Below are 26,979 nucleotides of genomic sequence, written 5' to 3' on the forward strand. Positions count from 1 at the left end.
AGATAGCTGTCTTGCCTCCACCTGAATTTTATTCCCTGTGTGAGTTGTGTTTTACCCTCTCACCCCTCAAATAGTGAGGAATAGTCAGTCCTTATTAATTTAGAGGGGGGTATGAAATTCTTGTCTGGAGTCGGCATCAAAGCCGAAATTGTAAACGGGCATTCATTCTACCCTTACTCGAGTAAAATTTATAATATTTATCAACCTTCTATGTTAATCATTAGATAAAACCCCTAGAGGGAGACATGATCACAGATGGATTATTTTAGTGCCTCATCAGTCTGATCTTTTCACAATAGCTGAAGAAATTTCTCTAGGTCACTTTGCATAGCCTGTTACTTGATAACAGAGTAGTCATAAAGTTATTGTTTCTAGGTGTGTAATCAGTTTTTTCTTCTTTTAAAATAAGTGCCATTTTTAATTTGGAAAGGGGAGACCTGTTGGAAGAAAGCAGAAAAGGCCTAGCTAGCTCCCTCCCTCTTTTTTTTTTTAATCTCAATCATTGTGATACATTATGGAATCTTAAAAAAAAAAAAAAAAATCCTAAACAGTGGCATAGTTCGCTAGCGTTGCACCTTACCACCCACCCAGACTGTCTTTCTCTGGCTGTGTTCTGCACGAAGTAATCTGCAAATTTCTGATTGCATTTGTAACGCTTCTACTACTGGTTTGAAAGGCACAGCAATGCACTCTGAAATGTTTCATTTATCAGTTCTTTCTGTGTGTTTATGCAAAATAGATTATGCTAGCATACTATATCGTTTGGATGTCAACAGGGTAATTAGCCGGTAGTATGAGCCTGTTAATTCAGTTTCCTTAAACATAGTTTATTGCTTAGATATTTTCAGCCATTTTTTTTACAAAGATTTTGTTGAGGGTTTTTTTGTTGCTTTTTATGTGAATTCCATTAAATTGTCTTGCAAAATAATTGTCTTTTACCTTCAGTGAATATTCAATATTTTATTTTCCTCTGGTAATGAGAATTTCAATATTTTTCACTGACCATATAGAAAAAGGGGCTTAAATTCTGTTCTTTAAGTTTCTCAGTTGTTGTTTTCTTACATATGGGCCCCAAAATTTCACAGAGAAGTTCAACCTCTAGAAAGAAAAGTCATATTTTAGTAATGCTAAGTGGAAAATTCTCCTGTAGATGTGCATACTTTTTTCTTAGCTTTAAATAAAATAAAATGCCAAGGGATTCAAAGGAAGGATAAACTCTGCCTAACAGCTGTATATTTTAAAGGGTTATAATCAAGATGATATTTTCTTGCCTGCTTCCTACTCTGATTTCAGGCAAGTAAAAAAGGAGCTGTCTCACTGACACCAGATCCTGAGGAGTTCCTTTAGAAATCCCTCCTTGAGTGTTAGCATCCTTATGACTTTCACCAGTCCTGTTAGGTTTTTCTTCCTTTTGCTTCCATTCTGGCAGATATTCTCTTTTTTCTGCCTTTCCCCCAACCCACTCCACCCTCTTTTGTGGGTGAAGGGCAACATCTTTGTCTTTTTTGCTCCGATTCTACTACAGCTTTTTATGTGCCACCTCCCCCACCAAAACAAAAGTAAAACCAAAACGAGAAAAGATGCCTTGTTTTTAAATTTTCTGAACCCTGGAGATGTATTGTGGAATTGCTGGTGTGAGGACTGGCAAAGGATGTGATACTTTTAGGCTAATGCATGTGCCAGACAGACTGAACTCACAGTAGAAGGACCTGTAACTGCTGATGACAAACATCCACCCAGGCGTTAAAAATTTTGGGGCAGCGGTGCAGCCTTCTCAAGTTAACTGAGGTCTTCAAGAAAGACTGAGAGTTCTCCTAATCTCTCTATAACTGGTGGAGATGAAGGACCAGGTGAAGGGAGTGATTTGCCCCACCAAAGTGGGCTCTAAACTGCCTTTCGGCTGTGTTTATGGTCCTACATTAGCTGTGCTGGATGCTCAAAAAGCCTGCTCTCCTAACCTAGGCACAATGCCTGGGGTGTCTCAGGAAAAGGTATCCTACAGCAGGCACAGAGGTCATTGATTTTTTTTTTTTTCTTAAGCTTTGATTGGAGATTGATGCGTTGATGATACTACCTGGGTTCCTAGTCACTTAACAGGTCAAGGGACTGTGTCTCATCTTGCTTTGCACCTGCTTTATGTGGCTGAGAAGACACCTGCAGCAAATTTTCCCACCTGTCAGCTTTTGCTGGAATGTATTGTCCCATCATGGTACAAAGTGGTCCCAGGTGCTTAGCAGTCCAAGTGCAGAGTGCAAGAGTCAGCGCCAAGGAGGGAGCTTTCTGAAAAAGGGATGTTCTTGGATCACTGATTGCTTACAGAGGCAAAGTTTAGACTTCCTTCTATGCTGTCCTTTTTTTTTTTTTTTGTTGTTGTGTGTGTTTTCATTATACTGCTTGGGTTTGCTTCTAGGTTTCTTGTGTTGTGTTTACATTGTTGACATGTAACAGTGAGAAATTCTGAAGTTTTAAGGTGACGCCTTAATCTATTAAATCTAAAGAAAATACTTGATTGTTGCCCAGTTCATCAATCACAACATCACTGAGGAGAAAAGGAGAAAAAATGTTAATGTTCAGGGCTGTGGCAAACTTGATTTTTCACTGTAAGACAGTTAAGGCTGTTGCAATACACCTGCTGTAGTGCGGGAGAGCAGTCAACTGCTTAATTACATAATTCATCTTTTCAACTTTGATTTTTATTTTATCTAAATAATCTCAGTGGTCTTTTTGTTCCAGACTTTCACTTTGATGCATATCTTTTAGTATATAGGTATGAATATTTCATGCTGGATTTGATTAATCAAAGGGATAAGAAATAATTTTCCCTTTGCTTTGTAATTGTTTTTCATTTGCGACCAAACTTTCCCCTTTCACAAGCATTACAGGAATTAGCCTTTGAAAAGGACAGGGAAGCTAATTTAAATATAAGTATCAATTAATTGTTCGGAGACATTTTATTAATATTTTCGAATATGTTGAATTGTCTGCTGCCCAAAGGTATTTCAGTTCTTTCAAGAACTGAAGAGAAAGCTGGGGCTTGAAGTGGTCAGTTGCAGAATATGGACAGAAGGCTTCGGAATAATGTGAGGCACAAAAAGCTAGCTTCAGGAATCCCAAATGCATCATATAAACTTACTAAAACTTGAAAGAACGTGATGAAAAGGAAATGCCGAACACCAAGCCTCTGCATTGCATTCTGGCACCGAGTCGAACAGATACAAATTTTTCCTATGTTACATGCAAACTCCAGCAAAGTTTTTACTTCTGGCATCATTAGAGTAAAGGTTCTTAACGGTGAAGCAGTCTGAAAGGGGACATAGAGAATGGTGGAGGAAGGGAAGAGGAGGATCTCCCTTGGACAGATAATTTCATGGCTTGATTTTGCATGTCTGCTTTCATCTGTTTGTTGCAGCTGATGCTAATCCCTCCAGGTCACAAGATCCTACACAGAGCGAGCCCCAGCCTGATCCAGTATGGTAGTGTAAAAGTAGCATCTTCTCTCTTATGTCTTAGTGACACCTCCTTGTGTCCATTAAAAAGAGGATGTGGACCACCAGTTTCAGCCTGTTTTGTCTTGTACAATACACGATGAAGCCTTGACAAATGACACCTTTATAGGCAGAAAGATCAGAAGTGTTATTTGCTAGACCCTTATAGAAGACCTTCAAGCACATATCATGCATATGTGTAGGAGCTGCAGCACCCTGGAGACCTGGAGGAAGGAGTGACATGCCAGAAGAGAGTAAAAGTTACCTCTGTACAAACCAAGAAAGTGAGTCCAGTCTTAGCTATGTCAATAGGTACAGGTATAGCAAATACAAAGCCCAGCCTAGATATTTGTACCTATCTCTGTCCAGTCCAGTTACATCTACCCAGACTGGCTATACAGTGCTCAGTCTAACTTTCTGAGCGTAATCAACTTGCAGCCTCACCGACCAGCTTGTCGTGAGATAAGCCACTTTACTTGACAGGAGATTTCTGAAGTGCTAAAAGAAATTTTGTATCTGGCTGACATATTCAGCGCTATGTAAGGCTTAACGCTGCAGTGCTGTCTCCCCTGAAAAGCAGGAGATATTTCCTTGACTGTTATACTTTGTCAGTTCCCTGTGTCACTTCAAGTAGTAGAGTCTAAGGAATTTTGACTAGCAAAAAATGTATCCCCTTCCCTTCCCTTCCCTTCCCATTTGTGTTGTATGAGTAAGATAATGTTATCTATTTAACCTGAGATGCAAGAAGTGTCTTTGTCCTGTGTCTATTAATCTGATAAATTGTTTATGTGCTCCTTTAACCACACAGATAAGGGCATAGGTCTTTGCCTCACGGCCCTGAAGTGCTTGGAGGTGTAGGCTGTACGTCACCTCCTCATTTCAGCTGGGGCATCCACTGAGTGCTGCTGAGGTGCAGGCTTCCTCCTGTTTCCCTCAAGTGTTATTGGTTTAAGTAATAAAAATAAACCTTATTCAGTATGAATCTTTGACTTTCCTTCCCTTGGACTGCTAGATGTCATCTCTTTGAAAATGCTGATGTCACTTCTGTCCAGGCCAAGTGTAGTCAAACTCAACTGCAAGCCATGTCAGTTCTGGCTTAGCAGTGTAGTAGAGGTCCATTCGTGCAGAGCAGGCTGTGGAGACAGACCTGCATCAGTTTGCTTGGGCTCTCACATTTTTAGCCATTGTTCTGGAGACGAAATACTTCAAAAGCCTTGTTATCAGAATAGCCTTTAGGCTGTTGATAGAATCTGATTTCCCCCCTGCCCCCTTCTATTCTTACCTTTTTTGTTGTTGTTGTTCTTCAGGTATTTCTCTTCACAGTTTTATATCTGTAACTTTCACTAACTTCCTCTGCCACTTACCCTTGCAACTTGTCGTCTGAGCTTGCTTCTGCTTGCTGTAAAATATGGTGTTTAGTTGGATCGTATTTTACCATTAAGTAACATATAATTGCATATCGTCTTTGACTTGTCTCAGTTTCAATTAGGTTTTGATATATTACTTGTTCTGTTATTCAGCTAATCACTTTCTTCCTATGGAAAGTTGCAGAGAAATATCTTTTTAATAAAAGATTTTGAAATCCCATTTTTGTTGTCGAGTGTATCCAAGTAGCTTACATATTGTTTTTCACCACAAAATGCATCTGGATTGTCAGCATTGTGTATATGTGTGTGTATTATAGCACTGCAATTATTTTCCGGGGATCTTAGTGTGTTTGTGTCTGTCATTAAGATGAATGTGTACCAGATGCTGTTTTAAAATGAAGCACTATTGTATAGGCTGATGGATGGAAAGTTTGTCGAAAGTATTGAAAGCTTCTACAGGGGATACGAAGCAGCTGGCGAAATTCATTGTTACGTGCTGCTAGTATGAGTCTCTAGTTCAGCTGTGCTGCATTTTGATTAGAAAGTCAGATTCTATGGAAGTGTCAAACATAGTTCCTGATATTCTCTATTTTTATGGCATTTGCAGTTTGATATTCACCTCTTTATTCTCAGCCAGCAAATCTACCGTTTTTTCATGAATGTCTGTTAGGAATCAGTATAACATAATAAAAGTTGGCAAATGTGAACTGTATTTATTACTTCTATGTGAATGTCTGTTTGGCCAATGGAAATTAAAATGCCCTGTTGATTGTTTCATTTGTATTTGTAAAGAATAACTTGTACAGCAGATGAACAATGCCAATGGGTTTTTTTTTCTTTTTTAGTTCCCTATTATATTACCAACAATACTGTTCTCTGCTTCAAAGTACAACTATAATTAGAAATGTGATTATGTAAAAGTGGAACCATCTTATTCAGGCCTGTTTCTTCCTGTGCTTAGTCCTATGATACCTATTTTTGCTTTTCAGATACCAGAGTTTCTCCTAGGGCTGCGCCAGCTAGGAAGAATTTATATCTTGCAAGGGACTTTACTCTGTACTAGCACCTGTCTCATCTATATGCAGGGACTCGTCAGCTCTGGTGCTTCATATTTCCTCTTTCTGAATCTCCAAGTGCCTTTCTTCCTGTTCTGTTACACCCATTTATCTGGCTGTCTCCTGCGTGCCAGACATCTTTCCCTATTGCTTTAGGAGGGTCTCTCTTACTTTTTTCTTCCTAGCGATTCCCAGAGCCAGTTCTGCTCTCTTTTGAAGTGGTCTTTCCTGGTGGTCGGTACCAAGATGATATTTAGAAGAGAATATCTTCCCACTTTATATCTCCTCAAGATGTCAAAAGAGAGAAGGGAAATTTGTGCTCCAAGCTATCGTAAGACTAAGTGGCAGAGGTAGACAAGGCACTTCATGACTTAGTATTGAGATTGCAAGTTATTTCTGCAGGACAATAGCATCCAGCTTGTAGAAATGAAGGCTAACCTTGAAATCTGTCTCATCGATGCTCGCTTGGGCCTGATACATTATGGTCACCTTTTCAAAAGCTTATTCCTTACCGGACTTGGTTTAGAAAGTCATGTCAGAATCTACTGCCTTCAAGATATAGTGAAATATGTAAGTTTCTGTGTTTGTGTGAAGGAAAATTGGCAAGTTTTTTGCAAGTGAACAGTACATGCAAATGCACAGCAGAGTGGTGGTATTGGTAATATCTTCTACTGTTTATTGGAAAAAAAAGATCCTGCCTTACGGTGATAAGCTGTCAGACAGAGAGGGTTAGGAAGGTATTTTGGATGAAATATTGTGGAATCTTCAAGCCACTTGGACCCTTCAGGCCCTCCATGCCATAGCTGAATAGCCCATGGCAGAACGGTTCAGAAGAATGAGGGCTAATTTTGTGCTCTGGCCAATACTGACTTTTTTCAGTATTACAGAATCTGTGGTTTAAGGTTGGGAGGAGGACTATAGTTACATGGATGGCAGAACTGAGATTACCATAAGCGTGCTTTGTACCTAGGTTTATAGGTCTTTGTTAGAAAGACTTGACCAAATTATATAATGCATTTACGAAGTTGTATCTGCATTAAGTATAGGTATGTAGTATTCTTAAGTAATTATGGGGATTTTTTTCATTGTTTGCTTGGTTCTTTTTATTAGTTTATAAATAATCTTGCCATGGAAAGACTGTACAAATACATTTATAAAAGCTAACAGCAGCTCCCTGTGTTCCAGACAGAAATTTAGTTGCTAGAAATTTCACGGAAGTAGATTACTGCTGGGTTTTTGCTGGCCCTACAAAGAACACAGCATCAGCAAATGCAAAAGCGATTGGATCTGTTTCAGTTTACAAATAAAAGGATTTTCCCTTTTACTTTTGAATGTAAATCACTCAGTGTGTTTAATTTGGTGACATTTTCTTCTAAAATGAGAAATATTTTATTAGAGCTTCCATTAGGATCCAGATGTTTTAAATACCCTCCCTAGGCATTGCATTTGATTTTGTAGCAAGTAACAGTCCAATTGTTTTGTGTGTAGCTGAAATTTCATAGGTTTTCAAGGCCTGTTCTTTTTCTTTTTTGTCTTGCAGTTTTCAGTGAAGATCTACACGCCAGTCTATATTTTGTCAATGCATCTCTGCAAGAGGTAGTGTTTGCTAGCACCACAGGGACACTGGTACCCTGTCCAGCAGCAGGGATCCCCCCTGTGACGCTCAGATGGTACCTAGCAACGGGCGAGGAGATCTACGATGTCCCAGGGATCCGCCACGTCCACCCCAATGGCACTCTCCAAATTTTCCCCTTCCCTCCTTCAAGCTTTAATAACTTAATCCATGATAACACTTACTATTGCACAGCTGAAAATCCTTCAGGGAAAATCAGAAGTCAGGATGTTCACATCAAGGCCGGTAAGTACAGTCTTTATTGGGTTCAAATGGGCTTGAGGAGGGGGGAAACTTGGGTGTTTCAGATAAAAAGTAGCCGCAGCTGTGAATCAGAGATCAGTCACAAGTGTAACCTCTGAAGTCTTCCCAATATTAAGTAAAATAGTGGATTCTTCCCTCTCCTCCCTGATTTGATTTATTTTGGTGGTGATTTCCAAAGATTGTAATCAGTTGAGCTTCTGCCCAAGTATAAGGAAAAATGAACTGGTAATGAAATCATTGATCAGACCATGCTTACTCATTAAAGAGCTGTGAGAGTGGCATGGCTTAGAGCAGGGTGGCAATAAACAGAGTGGCAGATGCTCTCTGTTAACCCCCACCTTCCCACCAGAGGAAGGGAAAAAGGAAGAAAAGGGAGAGAGACTTACAAACTGAATATTAAAACAACTTTACTAATAATACTAATAATATTAAGAGAAATAAAACAAAATATACAAAACCGATACTGCGTTTCCTGGAGTTGGGTGCTGGGGTCCCACCAGCGGCTTCCAGGCCAAGGAAGTCTTGGACTGGACTCAGCAGTAGACGGGAACTGGAGTCAGGAATGCATGGATCGCAATCTGGATCAGGGTTGCAAGCAGAACGGTGAGCTGGGTCCTCTTCAGAAGGCAGCCATGGACGAGGAAAGTGAGATCGTTGCGATCCCGCACTTTAAACCGAGTATGGCATGCATGGCATGGAATACCTCGTTGGTCAATATTGGGTAACCTGTCCTGTCTGCCTCTCCCTGCAAGTGCGACCCTTTATGACTCCTCATTTGCAGAACCTAAAAGGTCTATTAGTGACCTTGGCTGCTATAGCAATAATTATAAGCATGGGCCTTTTTCTGCATTCCTTTCCTACCGTTAGCTCAGTAAAACTATAAACATGAGGTCTTATCACCTTTGGAGCAGACACTGTGTGGAAAACATGCAGCCAACTTTAGAAAAATGAAGTTACTTAGAAGAACCTAGCTGGAAGGAAGATTCACTAAAAGAGGATCGGTTCTGTTTTAACCAAAACCAGGGCAGAGAGAAAAAGGTGTGGTCTTTGGATTTTTGTAGGTCATGGAAGAAAGGAGGAATGCTTGCCTAATCACATCCCTTCTCACTTGCTTGTATTCAGCTGCACTTTGTTTTGAGAGAGAAACTTGTGTCCTGTGTAAAGATTCAGCAACTGATGCTGGTGCACCGGCAGTGCTTTCTGTTTAAGCTGAAAGATGCAAATGAGCATGATGGTTTTGCGTCTGTTTTCTATACTGACGGTTTGCAGACTGGGTCAGCCAGTGGAGAATTAGAGTGGGATCAAAATCAGGCCTTTTGTTACAACACATAAACACATGATTTCATAGTCTTTGAAGGTTTTGTCTACCCACTTCAGTTAATTAAAATATTCAAACAAACAAACAAAAGCTAGTCTGGGAGCTGACCCTCGGCTAATGCAAATCCTCGTAACTTCTTTGTTGTTGGTGGAGCTATGCTAGTCTTTTCTCAGGAGAGAAGTATCTGTCCTTTGGAGATATGCCTTCACAGGAGTTATGTGGGGAAAACTGTGAACAGTTAGCAAGTAGATTTGTCTGTGACTCACTTTTTAAAGAAGAGAAAGTATTCTGTTCTTCTTAACGATAAATTAACATTCAGAGATCTGTAGTTTGTAGACAATTATAAGGCAAGAATAAAAACCGTTTCCATGAAATTTATGTGCCTTATTAAAATTTTAATCTAGAAAAGTGGGTTTTCTTGCACAAGAAGTGACTAGTAGAAGCAAGCTCACATGTTGCATATATGTGTAGTTTCTATAACAGTCCATGCTGCTTTTGAAAATGTTTAGTTGTCCATAGATCAAAAAAGCCTGAAAACCAAAGATTCATAAGAAAACACGGTAGCCGTCTGTATGTTTAGAATTCGTTTCTGGTTTTTCTGCTTTTGGGTTAACTTTAATGGATTTGTGGACAAGTTGTCTGGCAGAATTATGTTTAGAGAGAATATAATATTTTTTTGTCCTTTGTGGATTTGTTAATGTGTCTCAATTTTGAGCATCTTTTAGGCAGCATTTATTCCAGTACTAGTTTCTAATTTTTCTATTCCTTAAATAAACTAATGTGGTGATGTAGAGGAGGCCAAAACTTGCAATGAGACTAGCTAAGGTTCTGAACTGGTGTTCATTTAGTAGTAAAAGCATTTGATACAGAAGACAGGATGCAGATATGTCCATTGTTCATCATTGACCCATTTATCCATGGAACCCCAAAGGAAGTTTTCCTCCTCTGCTTGAGAAATAAATCTCCCAAAGGGAAGAAGGGCCTAAAAAAAAAGCTTTTCAGCAGGTGGCTGTAGCTGCTCAACTCATAAGCTGACAACATGGTTCAGCCAAGTCACAAATGTCCCTGTTACCACTTTTCCTTCCCTTTTTAACTTTTTAACCCTGGTCTGTTCATTTCTCCATATGATTCAATTTCTCAGTTAATCTGAGCTTTGGATAACAGTTAAACAAGTCCCCCTCCTTCACATGCACTGATACTGGGTGTCAGAGCTGTCATTGTGCGTGATGGCAGACAATAGCTGTTAGTATCTTTTCCAAAGACTTGTGTAATCCCCCAATCATAGGAAAATACAGTTTTTGAGAGAGTCTTCTGTACATAGTGGCAAGTGTATTTTATGTTCGGATGATAGATCCTGTGTTACTCAAATGTGAATTTGTTTGTGTCTTATTTTCAATTACATTTCTGTTCATTTGAAATCTGTACACTGTTTCAGATTGGCCCTAATTAGCACAATTTTTGGAGGGCCTTTTCTAATCTCTTTTCTTCTCCATCTCCTCCTCCTTCCAGTGCTCTCCGATGGCAATAGGATTTCCTAGGAATACAGAAGCGATCAGTGGAGCATCCAATTATAGCACAGTCATACAAAGACTAATATAGCTCCGCCCATTCTCACAGTCAGCTTAATAAATTACGAAGCTCATTTACCTGTTTCCCCAAGAATATGGGTAGCAGATATAAGGGTTCCAGATGATTCTAGCTGTGATTTTGCATATAATGCACAACACATCCCCAACCCCCAAAAACCCATAACTCCCACACCTAGACACCCAAATCCAATTCCTCTTCCAGGCCAGTCCAACATGGGAGTAAAGCTACATGCCTCCATTTCATCTTCAAGATTTCCTGTGCAGTTGTGGCAGGGAAAAATAGATCTTTTTAGCAACGGCTGAAATTCTCATATGAATTCATGACTCAGGGATTTGGGATTTCAAAGAAAATTAAAAATCAGCAAGCCATTCATGGGAAGTGGCAAAACTATAATCTGGAAATAACAGAGGGGTCTCTGAAATCACAATAATGTAAACTTTTTAAGGAAGGAAATGAATAAACCTCATTCTGTTTTTTGTGCCCCACATATGGTTTCTGAGTTTACTTTTACTGAAATGATCAACTGGGCAGATTTTCAAAATGGCCAACTTTCTGAAAAAATACAAGCACCTTTAGCTGTGTGTTAGGATGTTGCTGCTTAACAAGCCTTTTCTAAAAATGATGGTGGGAGCCATGAGCATTAGACAAAAGTCAGCCTTATTAAGATGATCTATCTGCCATTACCTCCAGTGCAGAAAAGATCAGGGGGCTGCTTCATCACAGGGCAAAGAGTGTGGTAAAGCCACTGCGTTGAAGGTTCTTAGAAAATCACTGCAACACTTATAACAGGGTTAAGAAATGTAACCTTTGATTAAAAACATTGACCTTTTCAAAAACTAATGGTGTCTATCATATCATGGAAGATGGATTTTTTTTGATTTTTAACAAGATATTTAATTTATAAGTAAATTTATTTACTTTTGGTTAGAGTTCCTGTTATATTGCTACAGTCTTTTTTTGGGATGGAGAACTTCAGTCTTAATTTTAGCAGTGGTTGCGCTGGACCTGAAAACTTGATGCTGTTTGCATTTGTGAAAACTAGTTACTCTTCAGTACTCTGCCTTTTTTTCTTGAAATACATTGTAAGTGGGGCTGACATTTTGAAATTCCAGTGCTCCTGGTGTATAGCAATACTTTTGTAAACTCTGCAAAGGATTTACTGCCACTTCAGTCTAGAATCAGTACTTGATATATGTTTGTGGGCAGGATATGTAGGCAAGAAATATCGCTGTAATGTGGTAGTTCAGCATTGCTGACTTGGTTACACTGCTGCACTGGATTTGTTCTTCCCGATAACTTTTACTCTCAGGAATATTCAGGCCTCAGGCACACACACCATTTTACCAATGCATTCATCTCTGTTTTCATTGAAACTGTTTGTCATTTCAAGATATATAACTTTATTCGTCACCTCAAGATATAGAACTACATTGGCTGTGGTGATTTCTTTTTTTGCACCTTCACTTTACAGTCCTGTGGAGAGTCTATGTTTCTGCTTGTCCTTCCTGTCTTACTTGTTTACTTCTTGTAGTAGACAATATCTGTTTCTTCTCAGCTCTACCACTTTCTTCATTAACTGTTGCTCACAGTATTTTTCACCCCTCATTCTTCATTAAATTTTTTCAGTGCCAGGATTTTCCTTCTTTCCATTCTCCTACCCAATGCAACTTCATCTCATCCCAGCAATATCAGTTTGGTGTGAAGTTCTCTGATAGTTCATTTTTCTTTTCATACATTAAATTAATTCTTCCACATGCTAGAAAAATCATATTCTGGATTAAGTGCTCCCATGCTGTTTTTTAATACAACTATGAATCATAGTTGTTTGTTTGTTTTTTTTTTTTTACCAGTAGCCTTTTTCTTTCAGTGCTGATCAATTGAATGTAGCTCTTACCTTACCTACAATCATTTCTCTGTGTTTCTGAGACACCTTGCTTTTTCTCTGGCTGTTACCTCCATCGATTTTTCTCCTTCGGTTCTAACTTGTTCAAAATCCTTAATGACACTGACCTCCTATTCTACCCTCTGGATGTCTAATTCACACACAGTACTTGTATGTACTTTGTACCCTGGGCAGAAAATAATATGTGATAGGAAAAGTGGCATGAGAAACTAGACAAGTAACAAATACGTAACACCATTTACTCATTTAAATATGCAGTTGTTATAAAAGTCTTTCTCCTTGCCCTCAGAATTACGTAGGGGAAGAACAGAGAAATATGGTGAAATGCAGATTTTGAGGAAACAAGATCTGGGAAAGCTTTCATGTTAGTTTGCAATCAGCCTTGCAAAACTGTATCATTTACTGAGACAAAAGAATTCACAACCTGAGTAACCTTATCGGGGGAACTTTGCAAGACAAATCAATGAGGTGGATGGGATGTATGATTACGATTTGTTTAACCAAACCTCTTCTTCTATCTTTAGTTTTACGGGAACCCTATACAGTGCGTGTGGAGGACCAGAAAGCCATGAGAGGCAATGTAGCAGTGTTCAAGTGCATTATCCCCTCCTCTGTGGAGGCATACATCACTGTTGTCTCATGGGAGAAAGACACAGTCTCGCTTGTCTCAGGTACGCTGTTATGGCTTTCTTTTCCAAATGGCAATGGCAGGTATGGTTCTGCTTCCCCTCGCCCTCCCCCCCAAATGCCTGATGTTTATTTTGACTCAATTATAGCTGAATGGTATGTCAGCCTTCTACTAACTTATTTCACATCAGCATTGCTGCATCCCTATGACTACGTGTGACATGAAGGTTTTAGACAGCCCTGCATTTTCTAGCATGCTTGAGGGGAAAATAGCATGGTTTTTATTTTATACCAGACATAAAACCAGCTTCCTGGTGCTGTGGTAAGGGGTTCATGTTTTAGCTTTGATAAGGAACTCCTATGTGCCAAAGAAATTTGAATGTCGTAAAGCATGTGTTGGGTTTTAATTGTTTTATCAGTAGTAATGTTACTTATGGATTAGAAGAAATCCTGAGCCTAAATTTGTTTGGTTATGTTTAAATGAGGTATGTAATTGATATTTGTACTTTTATAACATTTTAATCTCAAATATCTGCATAGATAACACACTGGAGGCTTAAGCACACGGTAAACTGTGCAGTAAGCCGAACATATTGAAGTGAAACAACCTATTCTAAAGCAGTTATATGCATTAATCTGTTCACTGACAAAGTGAGGAAATGTGAGGCATTGTTCAGGAAATACAGGGAACTGAGACAAAGAATATCCAACATTTTAAAACATAAACACTGTAAGAAATGGATGGGAGAAAGTATATGTGGGAAAAATATTTTCAGTATAGTACATATCTAAATTATATATTACACACAGTGCAGCTGTTGTTATACATACAAATGATTTATGTATGCAGGAATTTGAAATATGTTGTTGCAGGGTAATGGAGAATGGAAAAAAATAGCTTGAGATAAATGTTGCTGCAGAGTATATTTAAGCATGTGTTTGTGTTTAAGTTCCTACAACGTGTGGAAATATTTTTGTACTTCTCCTCAGTATATTAATAATCTTTCCTTTCTGACTAACATGGCATTGATGGAAATATCTGTGTGTTTATATGACTCATATTATAGATTTTATTTCTCTGTGTGTTTCATTGATTCCCTATGTAAGCATGCTCTATTTTTTTTTTTAATATATTTCAATAGCTGTCAAAGGATTTGGTAGATATTTAAGTACCATGTTGTCCTATACTACTGGTGCACTGTTTAAGTTTGGTAAATCCACTTTCTTGTTATGCTCTTGGATTTTGATATGGCATATTGTATTTTTATCATTGAAAAATTGAAACTGAGTGTGTTTCCATGAAGAGGTCTGCAATTTCTGAATTGTAGGACTCGCCAACACTTCAGCCAGTATCGTCAGGTCAGAGTTCTATTTAAATATGAAAATAAGCTTTCCATTATTCTGTGTATAATGATACAGAACTATGCTTCAGCTTATCTAAACTATGATTAAGATTATTTGAAGTAACAGTGGATAGGTGTGTTTACTTGGCTTGGTTTTAAAATGGGCTACTGCATGATGCACATACAACTGTACGCGTGAGTATTGTCTGGAGGAAAAGAATGTGTATACCTGCGTAGTTAGCTCCCTTAATTTTTTGTTTTTTTAAGTTTATTCATTCTGTATTATAAGAAAACATGCATGTTTTCTCTGTCAACATAGATTGCGTCCTCTCAATCTGATTTTTCTGAGCTGAGCATTAGTACCTAGTACCTACATAATATATTTGACTGGCTCAATCCTGACCTTCATTCCTTCTGGAATAGGGCACACAGGTCTCTGTAACACCTTCTTTTGGGAAGAAAGTGTGGAATTTCTGCAAACCATCATGGCTGCTATTTTAAGCTAATTTCATTCTGGTTAGTCTATATTTATTTTAACCCCAAAATTTTAGGAGTTAAAAGTCTGTAATAAAATTTAACTATATGGACCTAAATTTAATAGTTTTTTTTTTCCTTAATACAGCTTCTGGTTGTGATTGACTAGGCTACAATCATTAAAAATCTATTACAAATTTCAACACTTAAAACCCAGTTTCTAATTTTCTCACAATCCCTTAATTTGACAGTTAGATATCTAAATGGAAATAAGCTGTAATTCTGTAAAACTGATGTTATTAAAAACCTCAGGTATCATACTGGATCACATCACAGAAAAGATTTAATTTCAGAGATGAAATCAGTTGGGTTACAGGTCGATGCTATCTGTCATGCAAGGGCAAAACTGCGGCAGGAAAACATTGCTCCAGTTTAACCACAATGGCTGCAAGATGTGTTTCTTCACCATTTATATTCTTTAGCTGCAGCTTAATAGTGAGAGCATTTAAAACCCGAATCTATGCGTGTTTCATAAAAAAATTGCCTTGGGCTTTACCTATAATCAATTTTGCAATAATCTGGCCATGAACTCAAATGGTAGGTATTGATCAATCCCATCTTCTTAGAATGCCAGTGCTGATAAATAGGTTGCAAGACATAACATGACTATTGAGCTGTTTTCCACTAATGATCAGTATTCTGAGGAAATGCACATGCTTGCTTATACAGCCACTGCTAGCAGGTTTTTTTTTATTTCTCCATTTAATAGTGGAAAACATCAAGTTCTGATTTGTTTTGTTCTCGTTTCTTAATATAACCGATTTATTAGTTAGTCATTAACATCAGTAAAAATGAGAGCTATCTTGAGGGGAAAATTCTACCATGAAAAAGCAAGAATAGAAAAAGATATACACTCACAGAGTGATGATTATCATGGTTGGAGGTGGACCAGGCTTTTGTTGGAAAACTAGATAGTGTTTACTTGAAAACAAAGAAAAAGAAAAGAGAAAAAGAAGGGGGGGGAGAGAGAGGATAAAGATGAGAAGAACATTTTCACTGAGATGATATGTCCACTTCAAATAGAAGACACAAGTAGCCCAGGAAGCTTACACTTTACAGGAGGGAATGGGAGACCCCCTATGACAGGAAGCAGGGCAGCTTTTTGGTGGAAGCTTCATATGCAAGTGGTCCAACAGAGAAGGTTGGAGTTTTTTGTTTTTTTTTTTTTTTTTTTTTTACTGAAAGGCTTAAACCCCAATGCAATACTTCCAAGTACAATTTAGAGTATTTCATACACCTGTCTATATGACAGGTCTGTATATGTATATGTCCCATTCTGACTACTAGCATGGAGCAACCTATAGGTGAACCAGAATCCTTTATTTCAGCTGTTACTTACTGTTGTAGGTATTAGTTCTCTTTTTATATAAATTCAACATTTTAGAAAAAATCACAGTATTTTTACTTTTATAATAGAAAAACAAAATCTAGCTTTTTAGAAAGAGTGTACTATCATGGACATATCTGATTTTGTCTGTATGCTTAGCTCTCAGAGGGCACAGTGATGTCCATAGCAATCAAAGTGTGCAATAAATATGGCTGGGCAAAAGCATCTTCTGTTTCCTGGCTGCAGTTTTATGTCATGCCTCCAGGTTATTGTAAAGTAATTGGGAGTTGAAACATACTAAGACATATTGCTAGAGCATTTCCAAGGGGTGTCCAGATAGGTCACGACTCTCTGTTCAATAAAAGGGAACGTGCCCATGTTTGGAGCCAGAGATACTGAATTCTATGAAGTTTCCATGTGAAAGACAGCTGTGCACTGAAAAGGTGTGCATGTGCTTGTCTGACTATCAAGGGTACAGATAAATTATTGGGATTTTGCTCCTACACTTTGTCTTTCAGTGTCATTGCAAATCTGAGGCCAAAAAGCTTTTTCAGGGTGTCCTCTAGGGACCAAGGTAGTGGAAAACAGGTTTTTAAAGCAAGGGAAAAACAATTATTTGGACTAACATATTCGGGGAAAAGAAGAAACCCTCAATTTCAAATAATAAATACACAGAAATCTTTTCATACTGGAAATATCTGTTTTGAATAATGGTTGTTAGATGAAGTATTCGGCAACTTCCACTAAATACAGCTGTGTTACAAAATCTCATGATAGACAAGGACAGCAGCAGACCTCTGCAGTTGTCATCTGCTACAAATGCATAAAGTGTATCTTCTTTGCCCATCTGTGCCTGCTGGTAAAAATAATCAAACTGCCCAGTGGTGTGTGTTTTGCCTAACAATGTCTGACATACTGGCAAAAGAGAATGACCAACAGTAACTCTGAGAAGTCTTAAGGAGCCCACAAAATGTAGGTTACCAGCATACCACGCTCCACAGCTGTGACTTCAGGATCTCTTTTCTGAAGATCCTTCTTTTCTGAAGAACTGTATACTGTCAGTTGACTTGAAACTGAGTCTCAAATTAATTTGAATTATAATAAGTAGCATAGGGGTGTGCAGCTTTCTTTTGTATCAGTAACCAGCTCTTACACATTTTCATTAGCGGACAGTAAATATAAAAGCTTAAACAATCCTAGAAAATTGTGTGACTATGTCGTGGTTTAACCTGGCAGCCAGTAACTAAGCACTAGACAGCCGCTCGCTTACCCTTCCGCTTCCCTCCCAGCGGGGTGGGGAGAAGTGGACAAAAGGGAAAACTTGTGGGTTGAGATAAAGACAGTTTAATATGACAACAAAGGAACTACTACTACTGCTAATGAGTATGCGAAACAAACTATACATGATACAGTTTTCTCACCACTCGGTGATCGATACACAGCAAGTACCCAAGCAGTGATCATGGAACCTAGAGCTTGCGGACTTTGCAAATTTTGCAGAACTCCTGAATAAGACTGAAGTCCTTTAAAAGTTCAAACTCATGGAAAAGAGAGAAAAAAAGAAAGAATTCCCTCCCCTTGCCTGCACACCTGCTCATTAGCTGAGTATGAGAAACTTGTAAAAGTCCTTGATTTTCCTAGCAACAACTGAAAACATCAGTGTTACCAACGTTCTTCTTGTACTAAAGGTACTAAATCCAAAACACAGCAACTACTGAGAGGAAAACTATTCCAGCCAGAACCGGGACAGACTGATAACTGCATATGGCTTGCCCAAAGGTGAAGTTTCCTTTCCTCCTTACTACTATCCTCCACAAGCCATTCCCAAAGAAAGAGATTTTTGGAATCAGCTTTGTGTTGACCTTGTAAATGTCTAAAACAGCATAGTCCCTGTGGGACCAGGGAGTGCAGCAAAGTATGTGTTTGTAACAACAGCCATAAAAACAAGGAGCGACAGTATTGGAATGTACGACAGTGCAGATTGTGCTTCTGCTGCTCTTGAGCAATCGTGAGGCAGACAGGAGACTAGCGCTTGGCTCGTGGTGTTTCTTCTTCACACGCAGAAAAATGAAACGGGACTAGAAGGGAAAGTTAAGACAAAGTAACTGCTGATTCTACTCTGCCTGGGTGAAAGCAAAGAGCAGAGTCCGTTCGTGTGTTAATTAGCCCCAGAGAGAGCAATGGATGAGTGTGGTTATAGGGGAAGGAGGGCAGGAAGGGATTATTAAAAATAAAGGTCGGTGTAAGGGACAAATGAAGAGACAGAAAAGGGGAGATTGAAGAGCAGAAAACAAAGAGAAAGGCTGAAGAGTTAAATTTGGTCTGCCACTACGTACTGTACTTGTTATGAATGCCTCCTATCCTGATAACTACGAGGGATTTTGAGTTTTTCCATGTATCTGAATAGCTTAGTGCCAAGAGCAGGATCACAAATAGGTTCATGCCCCGACCTTTCTGAATTCCCATTTTCCTGTCTAATGACATACCATGCAAGAATCTGTCTGATTTATACATAGAGCGTGACTGCTTAAAAAAGGTAGAAAAGGAGAGAAACAGATAGTAACGACTGTGCACAATGGCATATTTAAATCTGCACCGAAAGAATAGCAGCTTTGAGGGAAAGGTGTGTAAGCATGAATGGAACATGGTTCCCTGGAGGGCTGTGACTGACATGCAGCTGACAGTCGAGCCTTCCGGCCAGCATGCTTTCCATCGGCCAGACATTAGACACACTGGACCACGGCTTAAGAAGTGTCACTGATGTACAATGACCTAGATTTGATGTAATGAATTGCATTATTTATTATTATTTATTTACACACAGTTCCTCAAGTCTTGTTTTTAAAAGGCTCAGGGGCTCTTGGATCTCTCTCTGCACAAAGGGTTTTTCTGAAGTGCTGCAGTTGACAGTAAGCGGTCAATATTTGCCGGTAGTTGTCACGTGGTGGCATCTAAAACACAGCACTGCGGTTCTTGTTTCTGCTGGGGTTTGGGGGTTACAGCAGTGGCTCAGTTTACGCAGAGCAATTGCTGTTTTTTCAGTCCTAAGGTTTGTACATAGTGGAAAAAAGCCAGACCTCTCTCTTTATCGAGAGTGGTCCTGCGTGCAGAGACTCGTGTTCAGATTTGGGTTATTGCTGACGATCACAGGGATTAAGTCCAGCCATTTGACTGAGGCTGTGTCTAGTAAAGATGAGCTATGATCCTTCTTGTTTTGATTTGATGTCAGGGCTTAATCATGGTTGCCAACCAGCAAGCATTCAGCAGACATTTAACCTATGCCACAGAATGCTCTAGACGCAACATTTTTTTTTTTGGTTCCAGGTGAAGTGGGATGAAGAGTACAAATTAGTATGCTTAAATATTAGCAACATATATAAAATAAAAAAAAAGTCTGCATGTAACCTCCTACCAGAAATATGTCAGTGAGATTTAATTCTGCTACTCAAAGTTGTGATAATGCACAGAAAGCAAAGCAGTCAGACCCCTACATCTGCTGAGTGTCCCTGACTCCCTGGGAAGCTACTATGAGTAGTGTTCAGCAATGCTCAAGTCAGACTGTAGGTTTGTTGTTACAGTAATGCAATGCATTTTCTAAGCTTCTTGAAGACACATAAAGTGCATTTGCCCATCTCTAAAGACAGTATGTTTCTTCCTCACTTTCTCTTTCGGTAAGGTTATTTACATAAGGGACCTAAAAAAAAGTAATTTACTACATTATTTAAGAAATGTCTAGTTAGCTGCATTTTTCCTGAGTGCACTGTTCTTTTCAGAGGAGAGTGTCTTACAATCCTAGAAAGTGGAAATTGTAAAAACTTAGCACTTTCTGCTTGTGCAAACATTTCTCACACTCTCCTTTGACTCATTATAAACTGAAGTTGTAACTGAGCAAGGCAATGTACTTACAGCGGCTCATTGGAGGAACTTTCCTCTGGCTGCTCTGAGCCTAAGTTCCGTGTTTGCTTCCTACTCCGTTACAGTGTTTTGATCAGGTGAATTATTCTAAAATTATGGCTGTGGGATTGATAGGACTGGATGCAAGGATTGCAACAGCTTGGTGGGAGGAAGGTTTTTAGAGTTACTTGCAGGGATGAAGAGGGAAAGCATCTCATCCACTTACCGAAGAATACTTTTTGATAGCACAGAGGAAGGTGAGCCACAACTGTAGGCAAAGGAGTGGTTTCTGATCATTTAAAGAGCCCAGGGAAGCACATGTGTGAAACAGAGGTATTAATATCAGAGGGACTGTTGTTTTCCTGTAGAGGGAACTTGTGGATTTTCTTCAGTGTGACTGGAAGTTTTGGCAGGTCTGACGATGCAGAACATTGATGGCTGTTTGTGAGAGACGGAGGAGAAAAACATATTTGAGTGGGGTGCCTTGAAGCTTAAAATGCAGAAAGCCAAAATTTGCTCTGTCTCCCCACATCCATCAATTTTAATACTAATATGGTTCACAAATAGTAGCAGTGTTTTTGGCATTTCAGTAATGAAGTGTGTCTAGGGGACAAGTGTATCATATTATTTTTCCCCTCTGTTGTTGCTCTGTTACGGATAGCCCTCCATTTCCATCAGTTGGAGGGATCCTTTCCCCTCTACTCACTTCAAAATCAAACAAAAAACCCTCCAAAAATTCCGCAGTCCTCTTTCTCTGTTTTTTTCTTCTCAACCCTGTATTTTTTTTTCTTTCTACTTACACAATTAAAGAGCATGAAAAACTTGATTGGATTCAGGCACCCTTCAGAATTGCTGCTTGCACTCTTGTGAATTAAAGAGAAGGGGTGGGAGGGTGTTGTAACTTCATTTTCTGTCTTAAGGCTGAAAATATTGGGATTTTTTTTTGTTAATATAGGCCTTTCTCTCTCTTTCTGTACCTGTGTGTGTATATGTAGATACACGTACATATATACAAGGGCACCTATCACATCTCTCTACAGGCCTGAGGGTCTGTTGGACCATGCATAACATTATCCAATCTGATGCCCTAACTGTTCTGTTTTACCACCTTGTTATTGATGTTGCCAGTCATGAAGAGGTTTCTTTCAGCATGGCTGAATTCAGTGGCACAGTTAGTCTCTCACTGGAAATATGTGTCACATTATTTTCTCTCCAGATGTACTTGAAATTTCTTTCATTTTCCTGCGGTGAATCCCATTTTATCATCTGTTCAGCTTTTTCTAGCCTCCTCAGTTCCTGTAATAATAATTCTCTCTGGGGTTTGTAAAACCTTCAGATAAATATGGCCTGCATTTTAATTAACTTGATGTTTACCTGATCTTTATTAAAGGTGAAATAAGAGCAGGCTGGCTGCTAACCTTCACAGGTGTTCATTCAGCATTTTTCCATTTTGTCTTTGGTCTTTGTTTACAGTTCTTCAGGCAGTTTTTGGTTCATATAATTTTTCTTGAAAAGAATATTTGAAGCAATCTTTTTATTGTTTTGGTTTAATATGCAGGATTTTTGGGGTTCTGATTTGTAGACAGCAAGGCTCAGTGCTGTCAGATTCAATATCAAAGGGCTAGGAGCGGGAACATACTTTGGTGAATCAATGTGCTGGTTTTAGTTCTAATTTTTGTTATTTATTATAATTTTTACTTTTTGAAATAGTCATCTTAGCATTGTTTTCTTCCTCATAAATCTGCTCTGCTAGTAGTTTGCGATCTTGTCACCTTCCAGAATGCCAGTGGATAAGTAGATGACCACATTAAGCACTGTATGCTTGAGGTTTCTCATCAAAACTCTGTCTAACCTGAGCAAACAGCCAATGAGCTCTGACAGTTTTGATATGAGGGGACAAAATTGGTGCATGAGATTCATTTTAATGAGTGCATGCCTTACTGCCCAGAATGCTTTATACCGTACAGCTTTTGCCTGTGTATATGGTTTAGCTGCACGCTGAGAGGGGTAGAATGTCAACACAGTCACCAGCCGTGGTATTTTTTTTGTTTTTAATACGTCAAGGAGATACCTACAGCTGACATCTGGAAGAAACTGAAACAGTATTTTCCATTTTTTTGTGTTGTACCAGGTAACTGAATTCAACTAAAACATCATTGAGGAGTACAGTGCTATTAAGTAGATAAGCCCGCAGATTATTAGGGCTGTAGACGGCCACACAGATGCTCGTTTGGTATGTCTTCCCTGTTGAGAGTCCAGTTTTAATTGAAAGGCTCATTAGAAGAATGACTCATTAGGAAGAATTGGAAGTACCTTTCTGGTAGATGCTGTGACATCAGTGCTATATCTTTGTTGCTTCACCTGGGTTGCTAAACTGCGAAGGCACATATTAATAGCATGTATGTTTTCTCTTTGGAGCAAGGTTACAATGAAGTCTGGGTGTTCTTTTAGTTAGAATCAAGTGAATTTTTAAAGCCTGTGATCTGGTAGGTAAGCTCAAGCTGTGTAACTGCACTGGGGTGACACAGGGGCAGATGCTCTGTCCTGCAGAAAGGTGGTGCATGCAAAGGTTAATCATTTTATGTTGTAAACAGCTGCGGTACCAAAAATGTCTTTGATTTTGCTAGAAAACATAAAGCTACTGAGTTTCTAATAGAAGTGAGAGTACAGGAGAAAAAAGGTTTAATTTGTTTGTTCATTGTGTAGATGTTCTTTTCCATCATCAAAATTGCACAATAATTGCAATTACAGATATTTTTCATGGGAAAAATAGAGTAGCAGTTTGTTAGTTCATGTTTGCTTGAAATAAACTGCATGTTTTTCCCATGCTTTCAAACACTATTCGTGTTGAATGCGTGGAGACGTTTACTGCAGGCCATGGAGACCGACAGGATGCCATGCTTTCAGCTGGCAGAGGAGTGTGATCCACACAGACCTGTCAACAAAAGCAGGTCAGCAGGATTGAGCGAGGAAAAAAAAAAATCAATAAATCTTTGAATTAATCATGCAGCTGCCAGACAGAATTATGGGTGCATGAAATGAAGGATGTAGGTATATATCTATGGCAACTTCTTTCCTACCTCATTGTGTCCTTTCCTTTTCTATGCCTGCAAGTTTTCATTCCCCTACTGCCATCTGAACTGCTCTGTGTTTATTTGTACACCTGTACAGAATACTCATCGTTCATTTTAAAGTAACTAATTCAATATAGATCACATGAATCCCACTTACTTTTCTCTCTCTGCACTGCCACTTTTTTCACTGACTGTTGTGTGCATGCAGTGTGAACTAACACAGGAGTTTCACCTCCGCATAAAACTAAGATTGCACATCTTATGCCGTGAATTGGACCGAAAGCAACTGCTGCTTCGGTGAACAGAGGAGTTAAAAATTCATGCCTGTGCTGCTGACATCCCAGGTGAGCAGCCGTCCTTGTTGAGCCCTTCTGCAGCAGCGTGGCTAGGGGATGAGCCCGGACCTGGACAGGGCCACACCCCTCCCAAACCTGGGCCAGATCCCCCTCCCTGGTTCTGGTTCCCACCTCTGCCTCGCAGGCAGCTGTACTCAGTAAAGATTACTACCAAGCAGGAGTGTTTCACACCCTGCTCTCTGAAACTGGACAGCAATTGGGTGCAACCATGGAGAACTAAAAGGGCAGTTAAAGAGGGAGTATTTTGACACTAGAGACGCGCTTGAGAGGATTGTGAGGAATTATGAATTAAGAGATGCATCCTGTGTATAGCTTTGTGGTTTCAGCTCTGTGCTTTGGTTTTATTCTCTCCTTCACCTCCAAATGATTTATCCTTTGTTGCAATGTCCTGGAGGGATTGTTCTGTGCAGCTTCCCCATGCAAAACTTGACTGTTTTACTGCTGCCCTGCTTCTGGGTCTGGTAGTGAGGAGGGATGGTAAAATTAATGCCCCAGCGTGTTTAAATCTTCATCTGCTCTGAAGATGATGCAGAGGTCCCTCCTGTGTGCCCAGCTTAACTTTCCAGCTGCAGAACTTGGTCGTGCACCGCAGCAAGGATGTCTCGTTGGCTGTCTGCCTGGGGATCGAGTCTGTCTCTCTTCCAGTTGGGGAACAGCCCAGTACTGGATGGTCACTTTCACTGCAAATTCAAATTAATTTTCCTCTTTTATCCATGGCTTTCTTTTCAAATAGATAGTGATATTCACAAAATCCCCCAGAACAATTACCCTGCTACTTGTGGAAGGTCAGGGCAAGCTCTGTTCAGGGATTATGTATTCTAGCAGGGAAAACAGAGCTGACATTCAGCACTCTTGTTTTTCAGATGTGTGCCTAGGGAAATTTATTTTTCTAAATATTTTTTCCCTTTCTCCATTAAAACAGAGAAGCAAATTCCTGACACTCTCAGAAAATACATTTGGGTTCAGTTGTGGAGCTGATTTTTAATTTTTGAGCTAACAGAGAGACAAACAGACTGTAATTTTCCAGGGGCAGAGAATTTTTTTACTGCCCTCCCTTTGTAGAAAGTCCTGCCCAACTGTGTCTAGTTAAATACCATTATATAGTAAACCCATGTTTTATTCTTTAAAAAGACTTTACCCATAGAAAAGTAACATCTTTTTTCCTCCTGATATTTGTCTTACAACTGAGCCTCCAGGAAATAACTGAGTGATAATGATGGAAAAAATATTTATATCTGTTTTGTGCCTGTAAGACAGTTTTGTCTGTACTGAGGACGGAGAATCCTTCCATGTACTCCATTTTCTCCTCCAGTTTATAACTGTGTTTCACAAAATGCTGACAAGAAAGGCAATTGTTTAAAAACTAAAAAAGTATTTCTAAGATGGAGAAGAAAACATGGCAGCAACTAAAATGCTAAAAATCACTATGTTGAATATACAACTATACTGTAAGTACAGCTGATCCCTTAAATGTACAAAATCGTATGTAGGTTTTAAAAAATTAATAAAACTATATAGATACATTCTATACAAAGAAATACTAATTATAGTCGATGTGTTCTGAAAGCAAAATATTTCTGTAAAATAAATTGTCATTTTGGATTTTCTTGAGAGTGCAAGAGTCTCAACAAGCATAACAGTTTTTACATGTATGTGCAACATAATTTAAAATATTTTGAGATTGTAATGTGTTTACCTGAAATCTTTTGCAATTCATTCTGAATTATAATAAAATATGGAAACAGCTGCTGATATGACAGGAGAGGTTAGGAAAAAGAAAACAGTGGAAAAAAAACAAGAAAAAACAAATGTTACATTGCATTGTATTTAAACGTGGAAGTCTTATGCAAGAATCCAGAGAAATAAGGGGATTAATCAACTAAGTAATCCTTTTTGTTCTGCTCATGTGTTTTTTGAATTCGTAAAGGTACTGGATATCTTGAAATTCTTTTTACTGAAAACAAATAAGATATGGATTTTAATGGAATAATTTAGTTAGAACAAGAGAAGTAAAACTGATGTTCTTTTCAGAGCAGATGTTTGTGACTGGCTGAAAAGCAATTTCAGGGCTGGAGAGCAAAAACACACTCATAAATACGATGTGATAGGATAACGCGCGCTGTGTCACAGCATCCATTCAGCACTTTTATAGAATGAGTGAGAAAAAGAGAACCCCTCTAAATGTTGGCAGCCCGTCAAGGTTTTGTGAGATGCTGCATGCATTTTCAAAAGGGATTTAAGAAAAAGAAGTTATTAATTGGATTTTGCTTTCCTTCTCTTTCATGTGTCTTTCTTGCGTGAGCTCTATTTATTGATAGTAATTCTTTGCATCTTTATCAATGGTTATTCATAGCACATCCTAGAACTATATTTTTTTTATAAAGTGCTAAAGAAACTAGGTATCTCAAGCCCTGCAGAAAATCAGGGAAACATTTATCCCTGCCTGTTTTGACATCTCTTTTTCCTTATGACAATCCCAAAGACCCTTTGAGTTAATTAGAATTGTTACCCTCATTTTACACAGAGGGAAACTGAAAACCAAGAAATCTTCAAGATTTCCTCCATTTCTTATGGCAGCTGTGGCAAACACTCAGGCAGGATCTCCTAAAACACTGTCCTTCACTTGGATCCATGATATGTTTCTTCCCAAGCACAGGAGGAGAAAAAGAAGTTGTATTAGGTGTGAAGGAGGTTTAGGAAGCCTTGAAAAATGGAGGGAATGTTTTATATTCTCGTTAAAAAAACAAATACTGCATGCAGTTAGTGCTTCAGATTTCTGTTTATACAGCTCTCATTGCCTTGGACTGAAGCTCCTGTGTGAGGATTTAGAAGGTGAAGCTCAGTGGGAGAGATGGGTTTGGAAAGAATTGCTTATAATTGTAGTCAGCTAAAAGAAGATGAAATGCTTTGCCTTTGCTGTGGCACTTTCATCTAGTTTTATTTTCTTACTATATCTGATATGTAATAATAAATCATTGTAAGGAAATTACAGGAACACAAGACCATAAGTGTAAATGCCCTAAATTTGTCACAAACAAACAAACAACATTTTTTGTGGTTTTAATCAATAAAACTTAATTACCTTTAGAATCAGAAATGCATTCCTTCCTCCTGTCTCAAAGATTTTTTGATTTTCTCTTTCATGATTGATGTCCTTGGCAGGAGACTTGTGGAATTTAAGGTGTATCTGAGTTATTTGGGAATTTTTTCTGACAGTTACTTTATTAGGA

At 38.8% G+C, this 26,979-nt stretch overlaps 1 protein-coding gene across 6 annotated transcripts in view; it reads left to right on the top strand.

Annotated features, from left to right (window-relative positions):
- Nucleotides 1–26,979, top strand: part of DSCAM (DS cell adhesion molecule) — a 509,926-nt gene that overhangs the window by 84,234 nt on the left and 398,713 nt on the right. For all 6 annotated transcript variants that reach the window (XM_075431726.1, XM_075431754.1, XM_075431763.1 and 3 more), the window contains exons 2-3: nt 7,448–7,765; nt 13,119–13,265. In XM_075431726.1, the coding sequence (XP_075287841.1) occupies nt 7,448–7,765; nt 13,119–13,265 (465 nt within the window). The remainder of the gene's footprint in view (nt 1–7,447; nt 7,766–13,118; nt 13,266–26,979) is intronic.

Source organism: Opisthocomus hoazin, chromosome 1, assembly GCF_030867145.1.
Source record: "Opisthocomus hoazin isolate bOpiHoa1 chromosome 1, bOpiHoa1.hap1, whole genome shotgun sequence".
Classification (NCBI taxonomy): Eukaryota; Metazoa; Chordata; class Aves; order Opisthocomiformes; family Opisthocomidae; genus Opisthocomus; species Opisthocomus hoazin.